At 41.2% G+C, this 21,045-nt stretch overlaps 2 protein-coding genes across 3 annotated transcripts in view; one reads left to right on the forward strand and one right to left on the reverse strand.

The window, feature by feature from the left end:
- Positions 1-5,575, reverse strand: part of CCDC77 (coiled-coil domain containing 77) — a 53,352-nt gene extending 47,777 nt beyond the window's left edge. The window contains exon 1 of the mRNA XM_025400968.1: positions 5,443-5,575. The gene's annotated coding sequence lies outside the window, so the exon portion shown is untranslated. The remainder of the gene's footprint in view (positions 1-5,442) is intronic.
- A 50-nt stretch (positions 5,576-5,625) lies between these two features.
- Positions 5,626-21,045, forward strand: part of KDM5A (lysine demethylase 5A) — a 136,874-nt gene continuing 121,454 nt past the window's right edge. Inside the window, exons 1-3 of one of the 2 annotated variants that reach the window (XM_025400961.1) lie at positions 5,626-6,000; positions 9,339-9,416; positions 11,193-11,315. In XM_025400961.1, coding sequence (XP_025256746.1) covers positions 5,836-6,000; positions 9,339-9,416; positions 11,193-11,315 — 366 coding nt within the window. In that variant the 5' untranslated portion in view covers positions 5,626-5,835. The remainder of the gene's footprint in view (positions 6,001-9,338; positions 9,417-11,192; positions 11,316-21,045) is intronic. The other variant, XM_025400962.1, reaches the window with a different exon arrangement.

Raw genomic sequence — 21,045 nt, forward strand, 5'->3', positions numbered from 1 at the left:
GAGGCCAGGAATTCAAGACCAGCCTGGCCAAAATGGCAAAACGCCGTCTCTACTAAAAATACAAAGATTAGCTGGGCGTGGTGGCGGGCGCCTGTCATCCCAGCTACTCAGGAGGCTGAGGCAGGAGAATCGCTTGAACCCAGGAGGTGGAGGTTGCAATGAGCCAAGATCGCACCACTTCACTCCAGCCTGGGGGACAGGGCAAGACTCTGTCTCAAAAAAAAAAAAAAAAGAAAAAAAGGACAAGATTGACTACCATTTTAATGTGACAGAGTACAAAAAGTTAACTGATAAAGTTTTAGATTCCAAATTGTTAGCCTTTAAGAAATTACAGTTATCTAAGAAGGTTATTTAAATGCTTCTCCCCACTATGCATGGTGGCTCATGCCTGTAATCGCAGCACTTTGGGAGGCCGAGGTGGGAGGATCCCTGAGCCCAGGAGTTTGAGATCAGTATGGGCAACATAGCAAGACCCCATGTCTAAAAAAAAATTTTTTTTTAATTAGCTGGGCATAATGATGCACACCTGTGGTCCTAGCTACTTGGGAGGCTGAGGCAGGAGGATTGCCTGAGCCCAAGAGTTGGAATAAGCTGGGATTGTGCTACTGCACTCCAACTGGGTAACAGAGTGACACCCTGTGTCTAAAAAAATAAAAAATAAATAAAGTGCTCTTCCTTTCCCAACTATATATTTGTGTGGTGCTGGTTTTTCTTCATATATTCCAACAAAAGAACATATTGTAACAGGTTGAATGCAGAAACAGATATGAGAATGCAGCTCCATCCTGCTAAGCCAAATGTTAGACAAAGGTATAAAAAATGTAAACCAATGCCGCTCTTCTCACTAAATTTTTTGTTTTGGAAAATATAGTTATTATTTTAAAAATGTATAAATATAAAAGTTTTACATTTAAATGAATAAAATATTTTAAATATCTTAGGTTTAATTTCTTATATAGTAAACGTCAATATATATTATGTATATAAACAAGAACTTTGGGGGTTCTCAGTAATTTTTTTTTTTTTTTTTTTCGGAGACAGTCTTACTCTGTTGCCCAGGCTGGAGTACAGTGGCGCCATCTTGGCCTCTGCCTCCCTGGTTCCAGCGATTCTCCTGCCTTAGCCTCCTGAGTAGCTGGGATTACAGGTGCCCACCACTATGCCCAGCCAATTTTTGCATTTTTAGTAGACATGCGGTTTCTCCATTTTGGCCAGGCTGGTCTCGAACTCCTGACCTCAAGTGATCTTCCCGCCTCAGCCTCCCAAAGTGCTGGGATTACAGGTATGAGTCACCGTGCCTGGCCTCAATAAGTTTTAAGAGTGAAGGTGTCCTGAGACCAAAACAATTTGAGAATCACTGGTGGAAATTATTCTTTTTTTTTTTTTTTTGAGATGGAGTCTCGCTCTGTTACCCAGGTTGGAGTGCAGTGGTGCCATCTCGGCTCACTACAAGCTCTGCCTCCCGGGTTCACGCCATTCTCCTGCCTCAGCCTCCCGAGTAGCTGGGACTGCAGGCACCTGCCACCATGATCGGCTAATTTTTTTTGTATTTTTAGTAGAGACGGGGTTTCACTGCGTTGGCCAGGATGGTCTCGATTTTCTGACCTCGTGATCCACCCGCCGCAGCCTCCCAAAGTGCTGGGATTACAGGTGTGAGCCATCGTGCCTGGCCTTGGTGGAAATTATTCTTGAATTAAAAGGACACTTCTTTAAAAATTCAGTAATTTTGACTTTTCCCTCTCTGAAACTAACCCTCCCTTAATTAACCTGATTTTGTGAGGTTTTGTTGCATTTTTTAAAAATCCAGGGACCACAGTCTAGCCAAATGATTATCAGATCTAGGTATTCATTTTAGTCCATTTTAACACTCAGGATAATAAATTTCAGATAAGTAATACTCTAATATTATTTTTTTTTCCTGAAAAGTTACTATCAAGGATTGTTTAAATAATGCAAATGATCCTTTTAAACTACAGTTATACTCCATTCTGCCCAGAAACCCAAATACTATTGACTCAGTTTGACATTGTGTGTGCAGAATGCCCTCATAGAAGCTGATAAAACACAATTTGGATTTTTACAACAGTGATTTTTAAAGGGGTAAGCATGAGAGGTGGGAGCATGTACCCTCCCTGAGGGGAGCATCAGAATGTGAGGCGATTGTAACTAGAGAAGTTTCTTCTGGTCACACCAGAGATACTAATGTTTACTGTCCTTCTATCCACCGTCTTCTCTTACAGACTGCCTGCTGTTGTAAGCAACCACTACGGATTTCTCAGAAGTACTTTGGCAAATAAAAATGATTGAGAATCATTACTCTGTACATTTTCTATTCTACTAGAGAGACAGTTTAAAATAAAATAATAGGTAAGTAAAATCTGAAGAAAATAACAGGAAATAAATAGGACCAGTCAAAGCTTTTAAGGATTTGTGCTTATACTGAGGTTCTATCAGGTTCTCACCCTCCATTAATTTGAAAGCAAAACCATTATATTTTAGTTGAATGTTTGAGAAAATGAATTATTTGAGAGGCTTGTTTTATTTGGAATTCCATTATTTCTTTTTCTGAATAATATAGTTTTCCAGATTTAAGTAGTAAAAATCAAAGACTTTGTTGTAAATTTTTTTTTTTTTTGAGACAGTCTCACTCTTGTCACCTAGGCTGGAGTGCAGTGGTGTGATCTCGACTCACTGCAACTTCCACCTCCTGGGTTGAAGCAATTCTTCTGCCTCAGTCTCCTGAGTAGCTGGGATTACAGGTGCCCACCACCACACCCGGCTAATTTTTATACATTTTTAATAGAGACAGGGTTTCGCTATGTTGGCCAGGCTGGTGTCAAACTCTTGACCTCAGGTGATCTGCCCACCTTGGCCTCGAAAAGTGCTGGGATTACAGGCATGAGCCACTGCACCCGGACGTAAATCATTATAATAATTGTATGGAATTATTATGAATCACAGCTTCCTGTGTCCACACCCCTTTGTAATGTGACATTGCCACTCTTCCCATAAAAAATTGGAGTTTATTTGACCACCTCTAGAATCTGGGATGGTCTTATGACTTGCTCTGACCAACAGAGTATGATGGAGTGATCTTGTACATTTTGGAGTCTAGGTTTTAGGTCTTTGCTTCTTAGAATGCTAAGACCACCATGCAGTGGAAAAGCTCCATCCACCATAAGAAGATGAGAAGCCATGTGGAGAACTAAGACTTTTCAGCCAATAGCCAGCACCAACTGCCAGACACATGAGTGAGGCCATCTTGAACCCTCCAACCCTAGTGTATTCAGGGTTCTCCAGAGAAACAGAACCAACAGGATGTGTGTGTGCATGTGTATGTTTATAAAGACATTTATTTTAAGGACTTGGCTCACTTGATTATAGAGCTTTCAAGTCCAAAATCTGAGGGGTGGGTTGGCGGGCCGGAGACCAGGGAAAAGGCGATGCTACAGTTCAAGGCTGAGAGCCATCTACTGTCAAAATCCCTTCTTCTTCACGGAAGGTCAGTCTTTTGTTCTATTCAGGCCTTCAGTTGATTGGATACGGCCTACTCACATTACGGAGGGCAATCTGCGTTATTCAAAGTCCACTGATTTGTTAATCTCATTGCAACATATCCTAACAGAAACAGTAGAATGTTTGACCACGTATCTGGGCACCATGGCCCAGCCAAATTGAACATCAGGTTAACCATCATACCAGTCAAGCTGTCAGATATAATTGCAGGAGTGATCCCAGGTGAGGCCATGACAACACCAGATTGCTAACCCACCGAATTGCCATTAGTCGTTTTTATTTTCCGCCACTAAGTTTTGAGGTGATTTGTTACACAACAAAAGGTAACTGAAACCGAACTATCTGCGAAAGTGTCTGTGGGTTTAGGCTGGGGGTTATGAGTAAGTGGACATTAACTTTTGTGGATGCTATAATCAAGAGGAGGGATATTGTGTATGTTACACGCTGGTACAGTCTCAAACAAAACGTGGCATACGTAAATGTAGGACGAGGCAACGGCACACAAGGCAAATTGGTTTGTGAATCATTTATTTAGCAGATATTTATTGCACACCTCCTATACACCAACCACTATTCTAGGAGCTGGGAAAACAAGACAGACACTGTCCCCGCCTTTGTGTAACTTACGGTTTGAGGGAAAAAGGCAATTAAATATGCAATTTCAAAAAGTTTGACAAGGAAGTACAAGTTGCTGCTGACCACACCAATTTTTGGGATTAGGAAAGCCTATCTAGAAGTGATATTTAATCCTTCATATTTATTTAAATGAAGTGATATTTAATCTTTTTAAATATTATTTAAATAAATATGAAAGAGGAGTGCACAGTTCACAGATCTGCTCAGCCTAATCCTTCATATTTATTTAAATGAAGGATGAGTAGAAATTCAGTCAGGAAGGGGATATAATGATACGAATGATTTTGGGTCAGCAGAGTACAAAAATGTTCTGGACAGAGGAAATATGTGTGAGGGCTCAGAGGTGAGAAAAACCATGGTGTACTAAAGTCATCACAAACACTTCTGTAGATCATATGGAGAAGCAGGAGAGATGAAGCTGGAGAGTAAAGCAGCAAATCAGCAATTAAAAAAGATGTTTGGAGTTGTTGAGTTTGGAGATGAAAAGTGACAAGACGAATTCTGGATTTTAGACAAAGCAATCCAACTTGAGAATGGAGAGGGATTTGAGAGGAGAAAAGAAATGAGCTGTTGTCAGTAAGAGTATTTAAATTAGGATACTGGTAACGAGGATGGAGAGACACACGATTACACATGGGAAGTGAGAGCAGAAAGCATGAGGACTATTTCTTGATTTTTTTTTTTTTTTGCTCAGGCAACTGAATAGATGAAGGCATTAATGGAACCAGGAACACTGAAGAAATCGTGAACAATTAAAGTACTTTTGAGTTATCAGAGTGAGATGTCCTGTAGGTAGCTAGCCAGTACTGGCTGGTAATTCAGAAGAGCTGCTGTGTCCTGTGTAAAAGGAAAAGCAATTCCTGGATGGTGGCTAAAGCCAGCTGGCAGGATTTAGGGGATGGGTTAGACCTGCACTTGTTTTCCTGGAGAAGAGGAGGGTATAAAGTGGCAGAGTGAGATTACTGTAAAATACCTGCATTCAAAGGGCTAAAAAAAAAAGAGAAATGCTGGAACGGCTACTTGCTATAAACGCAGCAGGGTAGGTTAAAACAAATCACGAAGCACGGGCGGCGAGGCTGGGGGGCTAATGCTAAGCCCTGCGTGTTTTCCAGTGCAGCGACACACAAAAGGGAAAGGGACCCTCCTCACCGGAAGCACAACCTCTGCCCTCTGGGGCATTACACATTCCTCCGCGCCGGAAGAACGCGTCGCGCCTCGCCTCGCCCTGTCGGCCTGGCTCTATCCCCACCTCTAGTGAAGGAGAGGTTGTGCCCCTCCCCGACCCCCTACCCAGGGCGAGCCGCGTGGAGTCGTTGGACTGGGCAGAACTTTGGCAGACAAGGAGAGAAACAGCCACACCGGGCTGCCGGGCAAGAGAAGAAGGAGAAAGGGCCAGATACCCGGGCGCCGCGCCGCTGCGGAAGGATTCCGTTTCCTGCGGGGGGCGGAGGGATTTGACAGCACAGTAACTTCCGGAAAAGTCCTGACCCTCAGAGGAAAAGCCTTGCAAGAAACAATAACAAACGGGAGGAGGAAGCGGTTCTGGGGTGTCTGTGTTGAGCGGTTCTTGTCCGCGAAGATGCGCTTCGGCCCCTGTCAGGGGACGTGAACGGGCTCAGTGGGCTTCAGCCAGCTTTTCTCCACCGGTTCCCCACGGGGACCCCCCCCCCCCCGGCCGCTGCAATGGCGGGCGTGGGGCCGGGGGGCTACGCGTCCGAGTTCGTGCCGCCCCCGGAGTGCCCCGTCTTTGAGCCGAGCTGGGAGGAGTTCACAGATCCGCTCAGCTTTATCGGCCGCATCCGGCCTTTGGCGGAGAAAACCGGCATCTGCAAAATTCGGCCGCCCAAGGTACCTCAGTCTGTGGAGAGAGGGGGAGAAGGAAGAATGGGGGAGTCCGTGCCCTGGGTTTAGCCTTACTTTTCCGATCCTTCTCTCCTTTCGTATGTACTCTCCTTTATGTTGAGACAACCGGGGCCTGTTTCTGGATGTTTCTGCTTCGGTTTCTTTTGTGGTCTGATGTAGACACGTCTGAACGCCAGAAAGTGGTGTCTCTGGGGTCTCTTCCGCCAGGAACTTGGGAACTGATACTTTTCTCTCGGCTGTGGGCCTAAAGCCTTTCGTTAGCCAATATGGGGTTTAATTAAAGTACAGTATTATGACGTGACATTCTTCCCTCACGTATCCTCATTATGGTTTGATAGTCGGCTAGCTCTTTATTCAAGACCTGATTGGATCAAATATTTGCAGGCCTCCTCTCAGGGCTAGGGTTTCTGAAAAGGTAATCGGAGCTCTAGTTCCACCAGATGGTATTATAGACATAGAACTCCAGACTAATCATTGCTGCAGTGAGAAAGTCTTACCGGGGAAAGAGGAGCAGCAATACTTCTAAAATTGAGAGATTTAGGAAGAATTCATCTATAATGGAGGTGGAAGGAAATGTTGAAATCTCTTGACATAGGGAACTCAAGATCAACGATTTTAGAATCACAGTTATTGCAGATAACTAGGTTTGCCTATAAGGTTAATTATAATCTCAACGTTGAGGTAAGGAAAGTAGATACTATCCCTTGTGTGGAGAGGATTAATGCCCCAAGAGGTTGAGTGAGATGCTCAAGGTCAAAAGGTGTTTTTTTTTTACTCATTAGACCAGTGCTTTTTAAATGATGTTGCTGGACCACTTGCACCTGGGTCAACTGGATGCTTATTTAAATGCAGATCTCTAGGCTTCTTGTGGAAGTTCTGGAATCTGCTTTTCTAGCAACTAGTCTCAGATGATTCTTCATGTAAGTTGAGGTTTTCGAACCATTGCTTTAGTCATTGCTTCTTAAAGGCATTTTGCTTTATGTTTTGTCTAGTATTAGTAATGATAAAATATTAAGCACTGTTAACCAGTGTTGCATTTTAAAAAGCATCTGCCGTCACCACTGACTACCACAGTGATAGGCACCGCAGCAAATTAAAAACTTAAATGACAGCGAGGAGGAGCTAATTTAACACCTATAGATTGTTTGCTTTATTTTTATTTTTATTTTTTTTTGAGACGGAGTCTGGCTCTGCCGCCCAGGCTGGAGTGCAGTGACCGGATCTCAGCTCACTGCAAGCTCCGCCTCCCGGGTTCACGCCATTCTCCTGCCTCAGCCTCCCGAGTAGCTGGGACTTCAGGTGCCCGCCACCTCGACTGGCTAATTTTTTTTTGTATTTTTTAGTAGAGACGGGGTTTCACCGTGTCAGCCAGGATGGTCTCGATCTCCCGACCTCGTGATCCGCCCGTCTCGGCCTCCCAAAGTGCTGGGATTACAGGCTTGAGCCACCGCGCCCGGCCTAGATTGTTTGCTTTAATCTTTGAAGCCCTGATAGGTAAATGAAGTCCACCTTTTACAGATAAGACTAATCTGGATAAGTTAAAACACCAGATGGGTTATCTTGGGCAAGTGGCAAAGTATATTTTGAACCTAGATCGGTTTTTCTGATTCTGAAACAGACATAATGCTCTATGTTGAATGAGTTTAAGGTTATAGACTATTCGTTGCAAGCAGAGGATTAACAAATAATTGCTGTGATGATATGCATTGCCATCCTCCAAAAACTTCCATTTAACCCTTTTTTTCTATCATAATTACCTAATATTGACAAATCTTAAGCATTGAAGGTTTTCCTAAGTCGTATTTTCATCTACTCTTGAATTTATTTATTAGAAATTCTATTTACGGTTACTTCGATTAAAAAAAGTTTTTTTTTACTTAAAAAATGTTGAAATAATGCTTTCTCTTTTTATGTCACATTATTGAAAATAAATCTTGTTTACAATCAGAATTTAATTTTAGTATTGGCAAATTTCTTTAGTTTCCAGGCTGGAGTGCAGTGGCACGATCTTGGCTCACTTCTGCCTCCACCTCCTGGGGTTTTTTTTTTTTTTTGACTACTCACGTTTTAAAATAGGTTTACTGTTATTCTGTTATTTAGGCCAAATCAAACTATGTTATTTAGACCCCACTTGAAATATGCTATCTGATTTTAGTTATATCACAGTCTGGAAACTGTCCTTGTTCTGTGTGTGTGCTTACTTTTTTTTGTTGTTGAATATTTGGGTTCCCAGAAGCTGGGCTTTGAACAAAACTTTTGTGTAACATTAAGTGCTCTATCGCGTTACACATACAGTACAAAAGAAAAAGTTTAAAAAGTTTATTTTTAATCTTTAATTTTACCCTTTTTGGTTTTTTAAATTTTTTGGTGTTTTTTTTTGATCTTGGTAAACCTGAATGTTTACTAGACACCGTTTTGTGGTACATGACCTCATTGAATTCCACTTGAGTAACTTGGGAAAGCATAATTGTGGGAGGTAAACAGTGGGACTGGTTTGAAGAGGATTGCTTCTCTGAGTAATATAGGTTGAGCATCCATCCCTACTTTAAAAATTCCAAATCCGAAATCCTCCCAAATCTGAAACCAAGTTATCCTGGAACATTATTATTCTTTTTCTTTTATAGAGACAGGGTCTCGCTTTGTTGCCTGGGCTGGTCTCACGCTCCTGGGCTCAAGCGATCCTCCTGCCTCAGTCTCCCAATGTGCTGGGATTACAGGTATGAGCTACTGCACTCAGCTTGAATAGATTATTTTTTTCATTGTATTAATGGTATGTTATATTTTTTCTGTTAACTACTTAAGTGGAAATAAGTGTAAGGAAATGATTGTTTATTGGTACCATGTAAGAATTCACAGTCAGAAATGATGGTGATGCCAGACAACCACGGATTGTCCACACTGGTGGCTGAGCTAGTGACACCTTTCTTTTCTGATGGTCCAGTGTACACAAGCGTTATGCACCAAATTATTAAAAATATTGCATAAAATTACCATTAGGCTATGTGTGTAACTATATGAAACAAAATAATTTTGTATTTAGACTTGGTTTCTCTCTCCAAGATACCTCCTTATGTATATGCAGATATTCCAAAATATGGAAAAATCTGAAATCCAAAACACTTCTGGTCCCAAGCATTTCAGATGAGGGATACTCAACCTGTATTAAAATTATTTTATCTAAAATAATTGCTCATTCTGTCTCTATAATAAAGAAGTCTTATAAGTTAGTCTATTAGCACCGTGATTATTCCCTTTAAGGGAATAAATAACGCATTCCTTGCTTAAATACCACAGTGTTTTTTTAAAAAAAACTTTCTATTTAGGACTGGCAGCCTCCATTCGCCTGTGAAGTAAAAAGCTTTCGTTTCACTCCAAGAGTCCAGCGCCTGAATGAACTTGAGGTAAGTGTTTTGTCACCGTTTCTGCCTCCTGATTCATTCTTTGTGTTCGGGCTGTAGGTAGAGAACTTTGAGAAGCTCATGGACCACAGCCTGGAGTTTGTGTTAATTGGTATTGAATAGTTACTTGATGTTTGGAGGAAGAGTGTGATTTTTAAAAAAATTGTGCAAAGTAGTTATGGTTTCTCCGTTTAACTGAGATCATGAGAAACTGTCTCTAGCCCTATTGTTCTAGTGGAAATGTTCAATGCTTAGCTTCAATGCTTAGAATTCTTAAATTCTACTTTCTCTAGTGTTTCTTACTCTACTAAAAGTTTTGTTAATCTCCGAAGATTTCTGTCTCCCTTCGTTCTTGGAAAATGGATTTTTAAATTCTGTTTTAAAACCCTAGTTTTCAAAGTTAGTTTTGTTTTGTTTTGGTTTTGGTTTTAATGGAACTTTGCCAGGAGTGTTAATCTGATTTATTAAGATCTGCCTTTAAACATTACTAATGTATCTTAAATTATCTAAATGGAAGTCTATTTATGTATTGCTGTTTTTCCTGTCTGCGGATTTTCAGAAGGTTTTTCATTGTGATATGAAAACTTTTAGAGTACAGAAGGAAAATTATTGATAGCGAAGGTTTATTATGTCATTCTGAAGTGTTTCCCCCCCCCCCAAAATATTTCTGAGAGTTTAATACATACTTTTCTTTTCTTTCTTTTTTTTTTTTTGAGACAGAATCTCGCTCTGTCAACGAGGCTGGAGTACAGTGGCACGATCTTGGCTCACTGCCACCTCCACCTCCTGGGTTCAGGCAATTCTCCTGCCTCAGCCTCCCTAGTAGCTGGGGTTACAACGACCATGCCTGGCTAATTTTTGTATTTTTAGTAGAGATGGAGTTTTGTAATGTTGGCCAGGCTGGTCTGGAACTCCTGACCTCAGGTGATCCACCCGCCTTGGCCTCCCAAAGTTCTGGGATTACAGACATGAGCCACCGCGCCTGGCCGCAATACATATTTTTTCTTTTTAGTCTTGTAATTAGATGCTTGACAAAGAATATTAGTATCAGTGAGGTATAGAGTTGATGCACCTAAAGTGTGCATGTTACCTATGGATGAAATGACAGAATGTTAGAGACTGAGGAGGATCTGATTTACTGAATTTTCTGATCAGCATAAAGTTAAACCAACTTACAAAAATTGTTTTGGTTGCTAATATGACAACTTTTTACATAAATCAGAGTGACCTTTTTGCCTGAATAAATACAGTTTATTAGAAGTCTTTTGCCTCTTTATTTTTGGCTAGTTTTACTATTGGCTAGTTTTACCGGGTTGAAATAAGCAATAATGAAAAGTCTTTGAATTTCTTTAGAGAAATGAATACCTCTATTACAGTGGTCCCAGACCTTTTTGGCACCAAGGACTGGTTTCATGGAAGACAGTTTATCCATGCATGGATGGGGGTATGGAGGATGGTTTTGGGATGAAACTGTTCCCCCTCAGATCATCAAGCATTAGATTCTCAAAAGGCGCGCACAACCTTAATCCCTCACGTGCAGTTCACAGTAGAGTGGGTGGTAATGCTTGCCTGCTGCCGCCGCTCACTCCTGCTGTGTGGCTGGGTTCCTAACAGGCCACTGACGGGTACCAGTCCGTAGCCCGGGGGTTGGGGACCCCTGCTCTGTTGTCCTCGTTCATTTCAATCGTAACTTAGTTTTTATTTCTGTATTTTAATAATCTTAGTTTTTATTTCTGTATTTTAATAATCTTAGTTTTTATTTCTGTATTTTAATCTCAGGCAATGACCAGAGTGAGACTGGATTTCTTGGATCAACTAGCAAAATTTTGGGAGCTTCAAGGATCTACTCTGAAGATCCCTGTGGTAGAGAGAAAAATCCTGGATCTCTATGCTTTGAGCAAGGTAAGGCTTATACTGGTTTAGAAATTAGAGCACAGGCTTGTTAATTTAGGAATATCAAATACATTTGGTGGTAAACATTGCTTCCAGTGGAGGATTTGTTTGACAGTGAAATGCACTAGCCGGGTGTGGTGGCGGCGCCTGTATGCCTGGCTACTCGGGAGGCTGAGGCAGGAGAATTGCTTGAACCCGGGAGGCGGAGGTTGTGGTGAGCCAAGATCACGCCATTGCACTCCAGCCTGGGCAACAAGAGCAAAACTCTGTCTCAAAAAGGACAATGAAATGCACATTTGAATAAATGGAAATGAGAGATCTCAAAGTTATCTTTAAAAGTTATTTTATATTTGTTGAGATTAATATGTAATTACCAAATATTAATATTTATCAGGCTCTGTGATATACAATATGCAAAATAAATTACTCTAGCCTGCTAATATTATCTTGTGCTGAGTGTACAATGTTCTGTGTTGAGCTTGTCATCCTTTTTTGTTACTTAATTGAAAATTTGGCCCAGGCACGGTGGCTCATGCCTGTAATCCCAGCACTTTAGGAGGTTGAGGTGGGAGGATCACTTGAGCCTAGGAGTTAGAGACTAGCCCGGACAACATGCTGAAACCCTATCTCTACTGAAAATACAGAAAAGCTAACTGGGCATGGGTACACATCTGTAGTCTCAGCCACTCAGGAGGCTAAGGTGGGAGGATCGCAAGTCCGGAAAGTCAGGGGTGCAGTGAGCGGTGGTTGCACCACTGCACTTCAACCTTGGTCACAGGAGTGAGACTCTGTCTCAACCAAAAAAAAAAAAAAAAAAAAGAAAATCTGGCATATTAAAGGGACTCGTGTTCCTCAGCATTCTTATGTGTGGTAGATATTAGTTTTGTTCGTACCTGTGTGTAGTGTTAATGGCTAACCGAGGCCATCATTATTCGGTAGGATGAACAACAGCTCAGAAACTTAACGGTGAAGAGTTTAGACAAGTTTTTGCCCAAATTGTGTTAACTTTTTAACATTATATTCCCTAATGTGAAAAAAACTAACTGACCTGCAAGCTGAGATTGTAATAACCTTGAAATATGCTTTTTTTCTTTTTTTTTGAGACGGAGTTTTGCTCTTGTTGTCCAGGCTGGAGTGCAATGGCCTAATCTTGGCTCACTACAACCTCCGCCTCTCGGGGTCAAGCAATTCTCCTTCCTCAGCCTCCTGAGTAGCTGGGATTACAGGCATGTGCCAACACGCCTGGCTAATTTTGTATTTTTTAGTAGACATGGGGTTTCACTATGTTGGTGAGGCTGGTCTCGAACTTCTGACCTCGTGATCCGCCCACCTCGACTTCCCAAAGTGCTGAGATTACAGATTATACGCATGAGCCACCGCACCTGGCTGAAATATGTTTTGTTAATACAGTAATACAATTTATTATCGCTTAATTATCTGAGAAATTTTATAAAACAACTTTTTGTGGCCTTTCATATCTTATAATTTATGTACTATTTTGAAATAAAAATTTATTCTTATTTAAATTGCGGTTACTTTTGGAAGATTTCACTTTTTTTTTTTTTTGAGATGGAGTCACTGCCTAGGCTGGAGTACAGTGGTGTGATCTGGGCTCACTGAAACCTCCACCTCCCGGGTTCCAGTGATTCTCCTGCTCAGCCTCCCAAATACCTGGGATTACAGGTGCCTACCACCACACCCAGCTAATTTTGTATTTTTAGTAGAGAGAGGATTTTTCCATGTTGGTTAGGCTGGACTCGAACTCCCGACCTCCGGTGATCCACCCGCCTCGGCCTTCCAAAGTGCTGGGATTACAGGCATGAGTCACTGTGCCTGGCCAGTAAGATTTCACTTTTAAGGAAAAACGTGAGAATAATTCGTGGTGTGTAGTGGCTAATGCCTATAATCCCAGCACTTTGGGAGGCTGAGGTAGAAGGATTGCTTGAACCTAGGAGTTCGAGACCAGCCTAGGCAACATAGTGAGATTCCATCTCTACAAAAAATTAAAAAATAAATAATCCTGGCATGGTGGTGGACTCCTGTAGTCACAGCTAATCAGGAGGCTGAGGCAGGAGGATTGCTTGAGCCTGGGAGGTCAAGACTGCAGTGAGCTGTCATCACACCACTGCATTCCAGCCTGGGTGACAGAGCAAGACCCTGTTTCCAAACAAACAGAGTAACCATAGTTAAATTATCTTTTATGATACATTTTAAAATTAGTGTCAGGTCAGAATTCTCTTACAAAAAATTTGGCAAGTATGGTCTTATGCTAAAATACAGCTTGGGACTTTTTTTAATCAGGTAATGATGTTAGTAAGTAAGTACTGTACCAAGAATTGTCTAGTGTAGTTATATGAAAACGTATGGTACTAAAAAACAAATTATGCTAAATTTGGGTGGTGGGTTTCTTTTTATAGGGAACTATTACGATAAAAATTCATTTTAATAATTTGCTTTTTCGAAATTTTTATTCAGTCAGAACTTACCTACTAAGTTTTGCTGTATGATGCTGTTTAAGATTCTGAATGTGTTTGAGTATAGCATGAATAAAATACAAAAAAGTTTCAGAAATTATCTCAGCACTGTGGCTGATGCCTGTAATCCCGGCACTTTGGAAGACTGAGGTGGATGGATCACCTGAGGTCAGGAGTTCGAGACCAGCCTGGCCAACATGGTGAAAACCTGTCTCGGCCGGGCACAGTGGCTCACACCTGTAATCTCAGCAATTTGGGAGGCTTAGGCGGGCGGATCACTTAAGGATGGGAGTTCGAGGCCAGCCTAACCAACATGGAGAAACCCCGTCTCTACTAAAGATACAAAATTAGCCAGACATGGTAGCGCGTGCCTGTGATCTCAGCTACTTGGTAGGCTGAGGCAGGAGAATCGCTTGAACCCGGGCGGTGGAGGTTGTAATGAGCCGAGATCACGCCATTGCACTCCAGCCTGGGCAACAAGAGCGGCAAAACTCCATCTCAAAAAAAAAGCCTGTCTCTACTAAAAATACAAAAAATTAGCCGGCGGTGGTGGTGGGCACCTGTAATTCCAGCTGCTCGGGAGGCTGCTCGGGAGGCTGAGGTAGGAGATCGCTTGAAACCAGGAGGCAGAGGTTGCAGTGAGTTGAGATAGTACCACTGCACTCCAGCCTGGGCAACAGGAGCGAAACTCTGTCTCAAAAAATTTTTTTCAAAGATTTTTTTTTATCATTAATAACTATATATATGTTGTGGTACTCTTTAATGAAACTCTTTCTACTTTTTTTTTTTTTTCAAGACAGAGTCTCGCTTTGTTGCCCAGACTGGAATGCAGTGGCACAATCTTGGCTCACTTGCAACCTCCACCTCCCAGGTTCAAGTGATTCTTATGCCTCAGCCTCCTTAGTAGCTGGGACTGGGATTAAAGGTGTGTGCCACCACACCCGGCTAATTTTTGTATTTTTAGTAAAGATGGGGTTTTTACCATGTTGGCCAAGCTGGTCTTGAACTCCTGACCTCAAATGATCTGCCCACCTTGGCCTCCCAAAGTATAGGGATTATAGGTGTGAGCCACTGTGCCTGGCCAGTATTTATCTCTATTTTCATAAATACCCTAAGGAATTTACTAGAGTAAGTGTTTATTAATAGTATGAGTAGTAATCTATTGAAACTTTCTCTGTCTGTGATTTTCCATTTAAAAGGTAAACCTTAGGTTTAATCTGATGGTAAGCTAAATTGCATTTTTTTTTGGAGACGGAGTCTCCCTCTGTCACCCAGGCTAGAGGCGCGATTTCAGCGCTCTGCAACTTCTTGCTTCCTGGGTTCAAGTGATTCTCCTGACTCAGCCTCAGGAGCAGTTGGGACTACAGGCACACGCCACCACACCCGGCTAATATTGTATTTTTAGTAGAGACAGGGTTTCATCATGTTGGCCAAGCTGGTCACAAACTCCTGATCTCAAGTGATCTCCTATCTTGGCCTCCCAAAATGCTGGGATTACAGGTGTGAACCACCGTGCCTGGCCGCATTTTTCTGGTTTTCTAAAGTCGTAGGATTTCAAAATCGGGAAGAGGCTTTTAAAGGTAACCTAATCTGAATACTTAGTTGTTCACAATTCTCCTTACAACATTGGTCATCCAGACTGTTTAACTCCATCTTGAGAAACTAATTTCCTTTTAAGGTTCGTACTAGTAATAAAGTACGCTTTGTTTAAATATTCAGAAAACTTGTTGAAAATATGTTGTGATTAAAGGTTAAGTGTGCTTATCTGAGGGTTTATCGGAGTCTTGTCTTTTGTGGGTTTTTTAAAGTCCTCATGGACATCTCTTTCCCCTAACCTGTGAGAATGCTTGCAAAACTGAGATTTAAAGCGAAAAGGCAGACAAACTTTGATTTGTAGTTAGTTTTGTTTATAGTACTTTGTTCCCTAAATGTCATTGTGAGATTGCTGCTTCTCACATTAACTTTTTTCTTTTACATTGAGGTATAACTTACAGTGTAATGCACAAATTTTAAGTGTACAGTTCAATAAATCTTCATATATGTATACATCTGTTTTGTAGCCATCACGCAGATCAAGATATATAACATTTTTATAGCACTCTAGTGGGTTCTTTCATCTCCTTTCCAGTCAATACTTCTTCACAAAGGTAATTTATTCTGACCGTTATCAATGGGTGACTATTTATTTCATTAACTTGGCGTTTTATTCTAGCAAGAGGATTGGGCTGAAAACTGCAGAAAATTCTGAGAATTCAGATGTTTTAAGGTTGTTAGGTGTGCCCTTTTTTTAAAAAAAAAGATTATTTTTGGCTGACGGTTTGTTGGCATCTATTGAGTTTTTTTTTATAGGTATGACTTGAAAATACTATGATAACTATTGCTTTTTGACGGGAAGCAAACTTTCAGTCTTCTGAGTCATTAAGTCATCAATGTGATGGTTTCCTGTGTTGATTAAATCACCTCATCTTTCTCCCTATTATTTTTGATGATAAAAAAGTATTACTTGGAATGCCTGTAATTTAATGGACTTCTATATGATTAATTACAATTTATTATTTATTTATTTATTTATTTTTTTGAGATGGAGTCTTGCTCTGTTGCCCAGGCTGGAGTGCAGTGGCGCGATCTCGGCTCACTGCAAGCTCTGCCTCCCGGGTTCATGCCATTCTCCTGCCTCAGCCTCCTGAGTAGCTGGGACTACAGGCGCCGCCACCACGCCTGGCTAATTTTTTGTATTTTTAGTAGAGATGGGGTTTCACCGTGTTAGCCAGGATGGTCTCGATCTCCTGACGTCATGATCCGCCCGCCTTGGCCTCCTGAAGTGCTGGGATTACAGATGTGAGCCACCGTGCCCAGCGGAATAATTACAGTTTTTATAACCACTTCAGCAAGAAACATTCAGTCTAGCCCTTCTCATCAAAACATTTTTATTTTTATTAAAGTAGTACACTTTTAAAAAACAAGGCTTTGGCTGGGTATAGTGGGCTCATACTTGTAATCCCAGCACTTTGGGAGTCCGAGGCAAGAGGATCATTTGAGCCCAGGAATTCTAGATCAACCTGCCAGTCTAGACATTGGGAGACCCCGTCTCTACAAATAATGTAAAAAATTAGCTGGGTGTGGTGGCACGCGTCTGTAGTCACAGCTACTTGAGGAGCTGAAGCTGGAGGATCCCTTGAGTCCAGGAGATCGGGGCTACAGTGACCTCTGATTGCACTGCCTGGACAACAGAATAAGACCCTGTCTATTAAAAAAAAAAAAAGGTGGCTTAAAATGAAAATCCGCATCTCCCTTCATCTCCACCCCCATTCCTACTCCTCAGAACTAACCACTTTCAGTTCTTTTAGCTGTTTCTGATTTTGATCTTCGTATTTCCAAGTAATATGCTGGTTATGCTGTTTCTTCATTTCTCATTTTAAATATCATATACTGATTTCCTCCTGTTAAAGATGGAGAATGAGTGTAAGAGAATGGGTGTAAATCTTCCCATATGTATGTCTGTCATCTGCCTTCTAGTGTAGTTACATTAATTTTTTGTTAATCTAAAATTAATACCATGAAAAATATATTTTCAAACTTCCTAGTAGAAGTACACATCTCTCGGTGTGCTGCTACCCGTCAGATAGTCTCTCAGCTATTTTCCTGGAGTCTTTTTTACTCTCACATCCTGAGTGGATGTGTTTTTAAGGTCAGCTGTCAGTCTGGAAATTCCTTTTACTGCCATCATTCTGGGAATTCCTTGGCCTCTTTTCCTTGTTGTAAGTCTTCCTTTTACTTGGTTTACTCTCATTTTGGTGAAACATTTCTTCTGCTAGTTTCATGAGAAAGATGGTTAATGGGATACACATTTTTTAGGACCTTTTGCTTGTGTACAAATGTTCTACTCTTACACTTTATTGGTAGTTTGGTGGCGTTTAAAAGCCTAGATTGTAAATCATTTTACTTCAGTATTTTGAAAGCTTTACTCTATTGTCTTGTTGGTGAGAAGAATGATGCTATATTAATTCTTGTTTTTTTGTGACTTTTTTTTTCTTGAAGATTTAGAATGTTATCTTTATTCCCAGGGCTTTGAAATTTCACGGTGATATGCATTGGTATGAGTTTATTTTCGTTCACTGTTTTTATGGCTCTCAATAACCTTTCTAATCTGATAACTCATTTCTTTCAATTCTTCTAATTTTTCCTGTATTCTTTGATAATTTTGTGTACTCATTTTTTCTCTTCTTTTGGACTCTTTATTAGTTAGATGTTAGACATGTTAGGCTGGTCCTCTAGTTTCCTTACCTGTAGCTTTCTTAGTTCAGCATCCCTTACTCTGCTGAGAGTAAATCTCCAGTTTTCTGCTGGGGTTGGAGAGGTCTAAGTGCTTTTATACAGGTTTTCACAGTCCTGTTCTCTGCTGCGTTGCCTCCCCTACTTCCCTACTTTTAGAGGTACTGCTGCTTAAATACTTCTTAAGACTTTCTGTTTTTTTTTGTTTTTTTTTCCCTTGTTTCAGAAAAAGGAGGAAGGGGGTCCTCTTAAGCCTTTCCAGATTCTATGTTGCAAAAGCTTCTCTGGCTTTCTTCTGTTGCAAGGCACTTAGTTTTAAACTTGTAATTTTTGTTTGTCTGTTTTTGTTACTGTTTTGGCTTGTTAGTTATCACTAGCTTCAAAATATTGTTTACATTTGTTTGTATTTGGTTCCTTTCTTGGTCTATTTGACCTCTTGAGAGGATACCTTTTTGTTTCTTTCCTGTCTTTTTAGTGGATTTTTTTAGAGGGAGCTTTTAAGTAGAAGACTGTTCCCCAGGTATGTTAAAACTGTCTCTATTCCCAGCCGTTTTGGTCTTGAGCGATACTACTTTTTGGTCAAGTTTTGATAAAGGGCTTGTCTTGATTGTGTTCAGTTCAAGTGCATGCCGTGTGTCTTTTTATAGAGCATGGTTTATAGTGGTATTTTTGGGGACAGTGTTGTGATGCACTACATGGCAAATGTTTGGAGTAAATGGTTGATATTTTTTATTTTTATTTATTTTTGAGACAGAGTCTTGCTGTGTTGCCCAGGCTGGAGTGCAGTGGCGTGATCCCAGCTCACTGCAACCCCTGCCTCCTAGGTTTGGGTGATTCTCCTGCCTCAGCCTCCCAAGTACCTGGGATTACAGGTGCCTACCACCACGCCTAGCTAATTTTTATATTTTTAGTAGAGATGGGGTTTCACCATGTTGACCAGGCTGGTTTCGAATTCCCGACCTCAGGTAATCCACCTGCCTTGGCCTCCCAAAGTACTGGGATTACAGGCATGAGCCACTGTGCCCTGCCTGGTTTGTGTTTTTTAATTATGCACGATAATCTTTGAATCTGCCAGCCAAAGAAAAACAGGTATTAGGTTTTGTGAGTTTTTTGGTTAGATTGTTAGAGTATTGTATGCATGGAGGCAAAGTAATGGTTTTATTTTCTTTGTGAGATAGTTTATTCCTTTGTCATGGCCATATCCTGGCTGCTACTAATCACCAGAACTAGGTGGGACATCATGACTGGATCCGCGCAGGTATATCATGACTAAGGGAAATTCAGCTTGAAACGCTTTGAATACAAAGCAGATTATGATGTCAGAGTTATTATTGTATGGGATAGTAAAGAGGGCTCCTGTTGCCTCCCTGAGTTCCTTTACTTCTCCTCCCTGCTGGTTCACTTTGCTTTAGCCACACAGTCTTCCTTATTCTCAAATGCTCCAGGCATGCTTCTGACTTGGAGCCTTTGCTTTGTCTGTTCCTTTTATATCTGCTAGTTAACTGCTTCACTCCCTTCAAGTCTTTGCTTAGATTTCACCTTTATAATGAGGCTTTTTGTGATCGTTTAATACTTCAGATTATCCTTACTGTGTTACCTGGAGGCCCCTTGACTGCTTTCTAAATTTTTTCTACAATATTTATCACTTCACAATTTATATATTATGTTCATTGTTTTTTGTCTGTCTTCCTTCACTAGAATGTAAGCTCCATGAGGACAAAGATCTTTGTTTTATTCATAAATGTATCCCTGGTACCTAGAATAGTAGCGGGCAGTAGGGAAGCACTGGAAAGATACCTGTTGAATGAAAGACACTCTGATCCATCCAGTTGCTTCCAGACAGCCCTCTATTTAAACCACTTTCGTTGTGTCTTTCTCTTTACTACCAACTTTGAAAAATAATTTTTGTGTGTGTGTAATTTTCCCCTGGTTGATTCTTTTAACAGAGGGAGCTTCTTTAAGGGTGATAAGAGAAGCTGAAGAACTAGAGATGTGTTCAATTCTTGTGTATATGAATTTGTGTTTCTACCAAGCTTTCAGATAATTCGCTACAGGAAATTTGTACTTTGGCCATAGGTTCATCTTTGTTTATAATAACATCATAAAGCATAAGAGTTGAAAACATTTCCTTCACTTATTTTTAGTATGTGTACCCTCTCCCTCCATTTGTCCACACTCATAGACATTTATAATATAGCAACATTGGTATAGTATTTTATCCTGGTGCTTTTCATATTTTATTTCATTTGTCCTCACAGTAATCTCATAACGAGGTGTAGGCACTGTTGTTACTATTTTGATGATGGTGAGGAAATTGAATTGCAAATTATGTGACTTTGCCAAGGTCATATAACTGTGTTTGTTGTTTGTTTGTTTTTTTCTTGAGACAGGGTCTGGCTCTTGCCCAGGCTGGAGTTCAGTGGTGCAATCTGGCTGACTGCAGCCTCCTCTTCCCTGGTTCAAGCGATTCTCCTTCCCCAGCCTCCATAGTAGCTGGGATAGGTGTACGCCACCATGCTTGGCTAATTTTTGGTATTTTTAGTTGAGACGGAATTTCACCATGTTGGCGAGGCTGATCTCGAACTGCTGACCTCAGGTGATCTGCCTGCCTCGGCCTCCCAAAGTTCTGGGATTACAGACGTGAGCCACCAGGCCTGGCCAAGGTCATATAACTATTTTTTTTTTTTTTTTTTTGAGACGGAGTTTTGCTCTGTAGCCCGGGCTGGAGTGCAGTGGCCGGATCTCAGCTCACTGCAAGCTCCGCCTCCCGGGTTCCTGCCATTCTCCTGCCTCAGCCTCCGGAGTAGCTGGGACTACAGGCGCCCGCCACCTCGCCCGGCTAGTTTTTTGTATTTTTAGTAGAGATGGGGTTTCACCGTGTTAGCCAGGATGGTCTCGATCTCCTGACCTCGTGATCCACCCGTCTCGGCCTCCCAAAGTGCTGGGATTACAGGCTTGAGCCACCGCGCCCGGCCGGTCATATAACTATTAAG

This window comes from Theropithecus gelada, chromosome 11, assembly GCF_003255815.1.
Source record: "Theropithecus gelada isolate Dixy chromosome 11, Tgel_1.0, whole genome shotgun sequence".
NCBI classification, from domain to species: domain Eukaryota; kingdom Metazoa; phylum Chordata; class Mammalia; order Primates; family Cercopithecidae; genus Theropithecus; species Theropithecus gelada.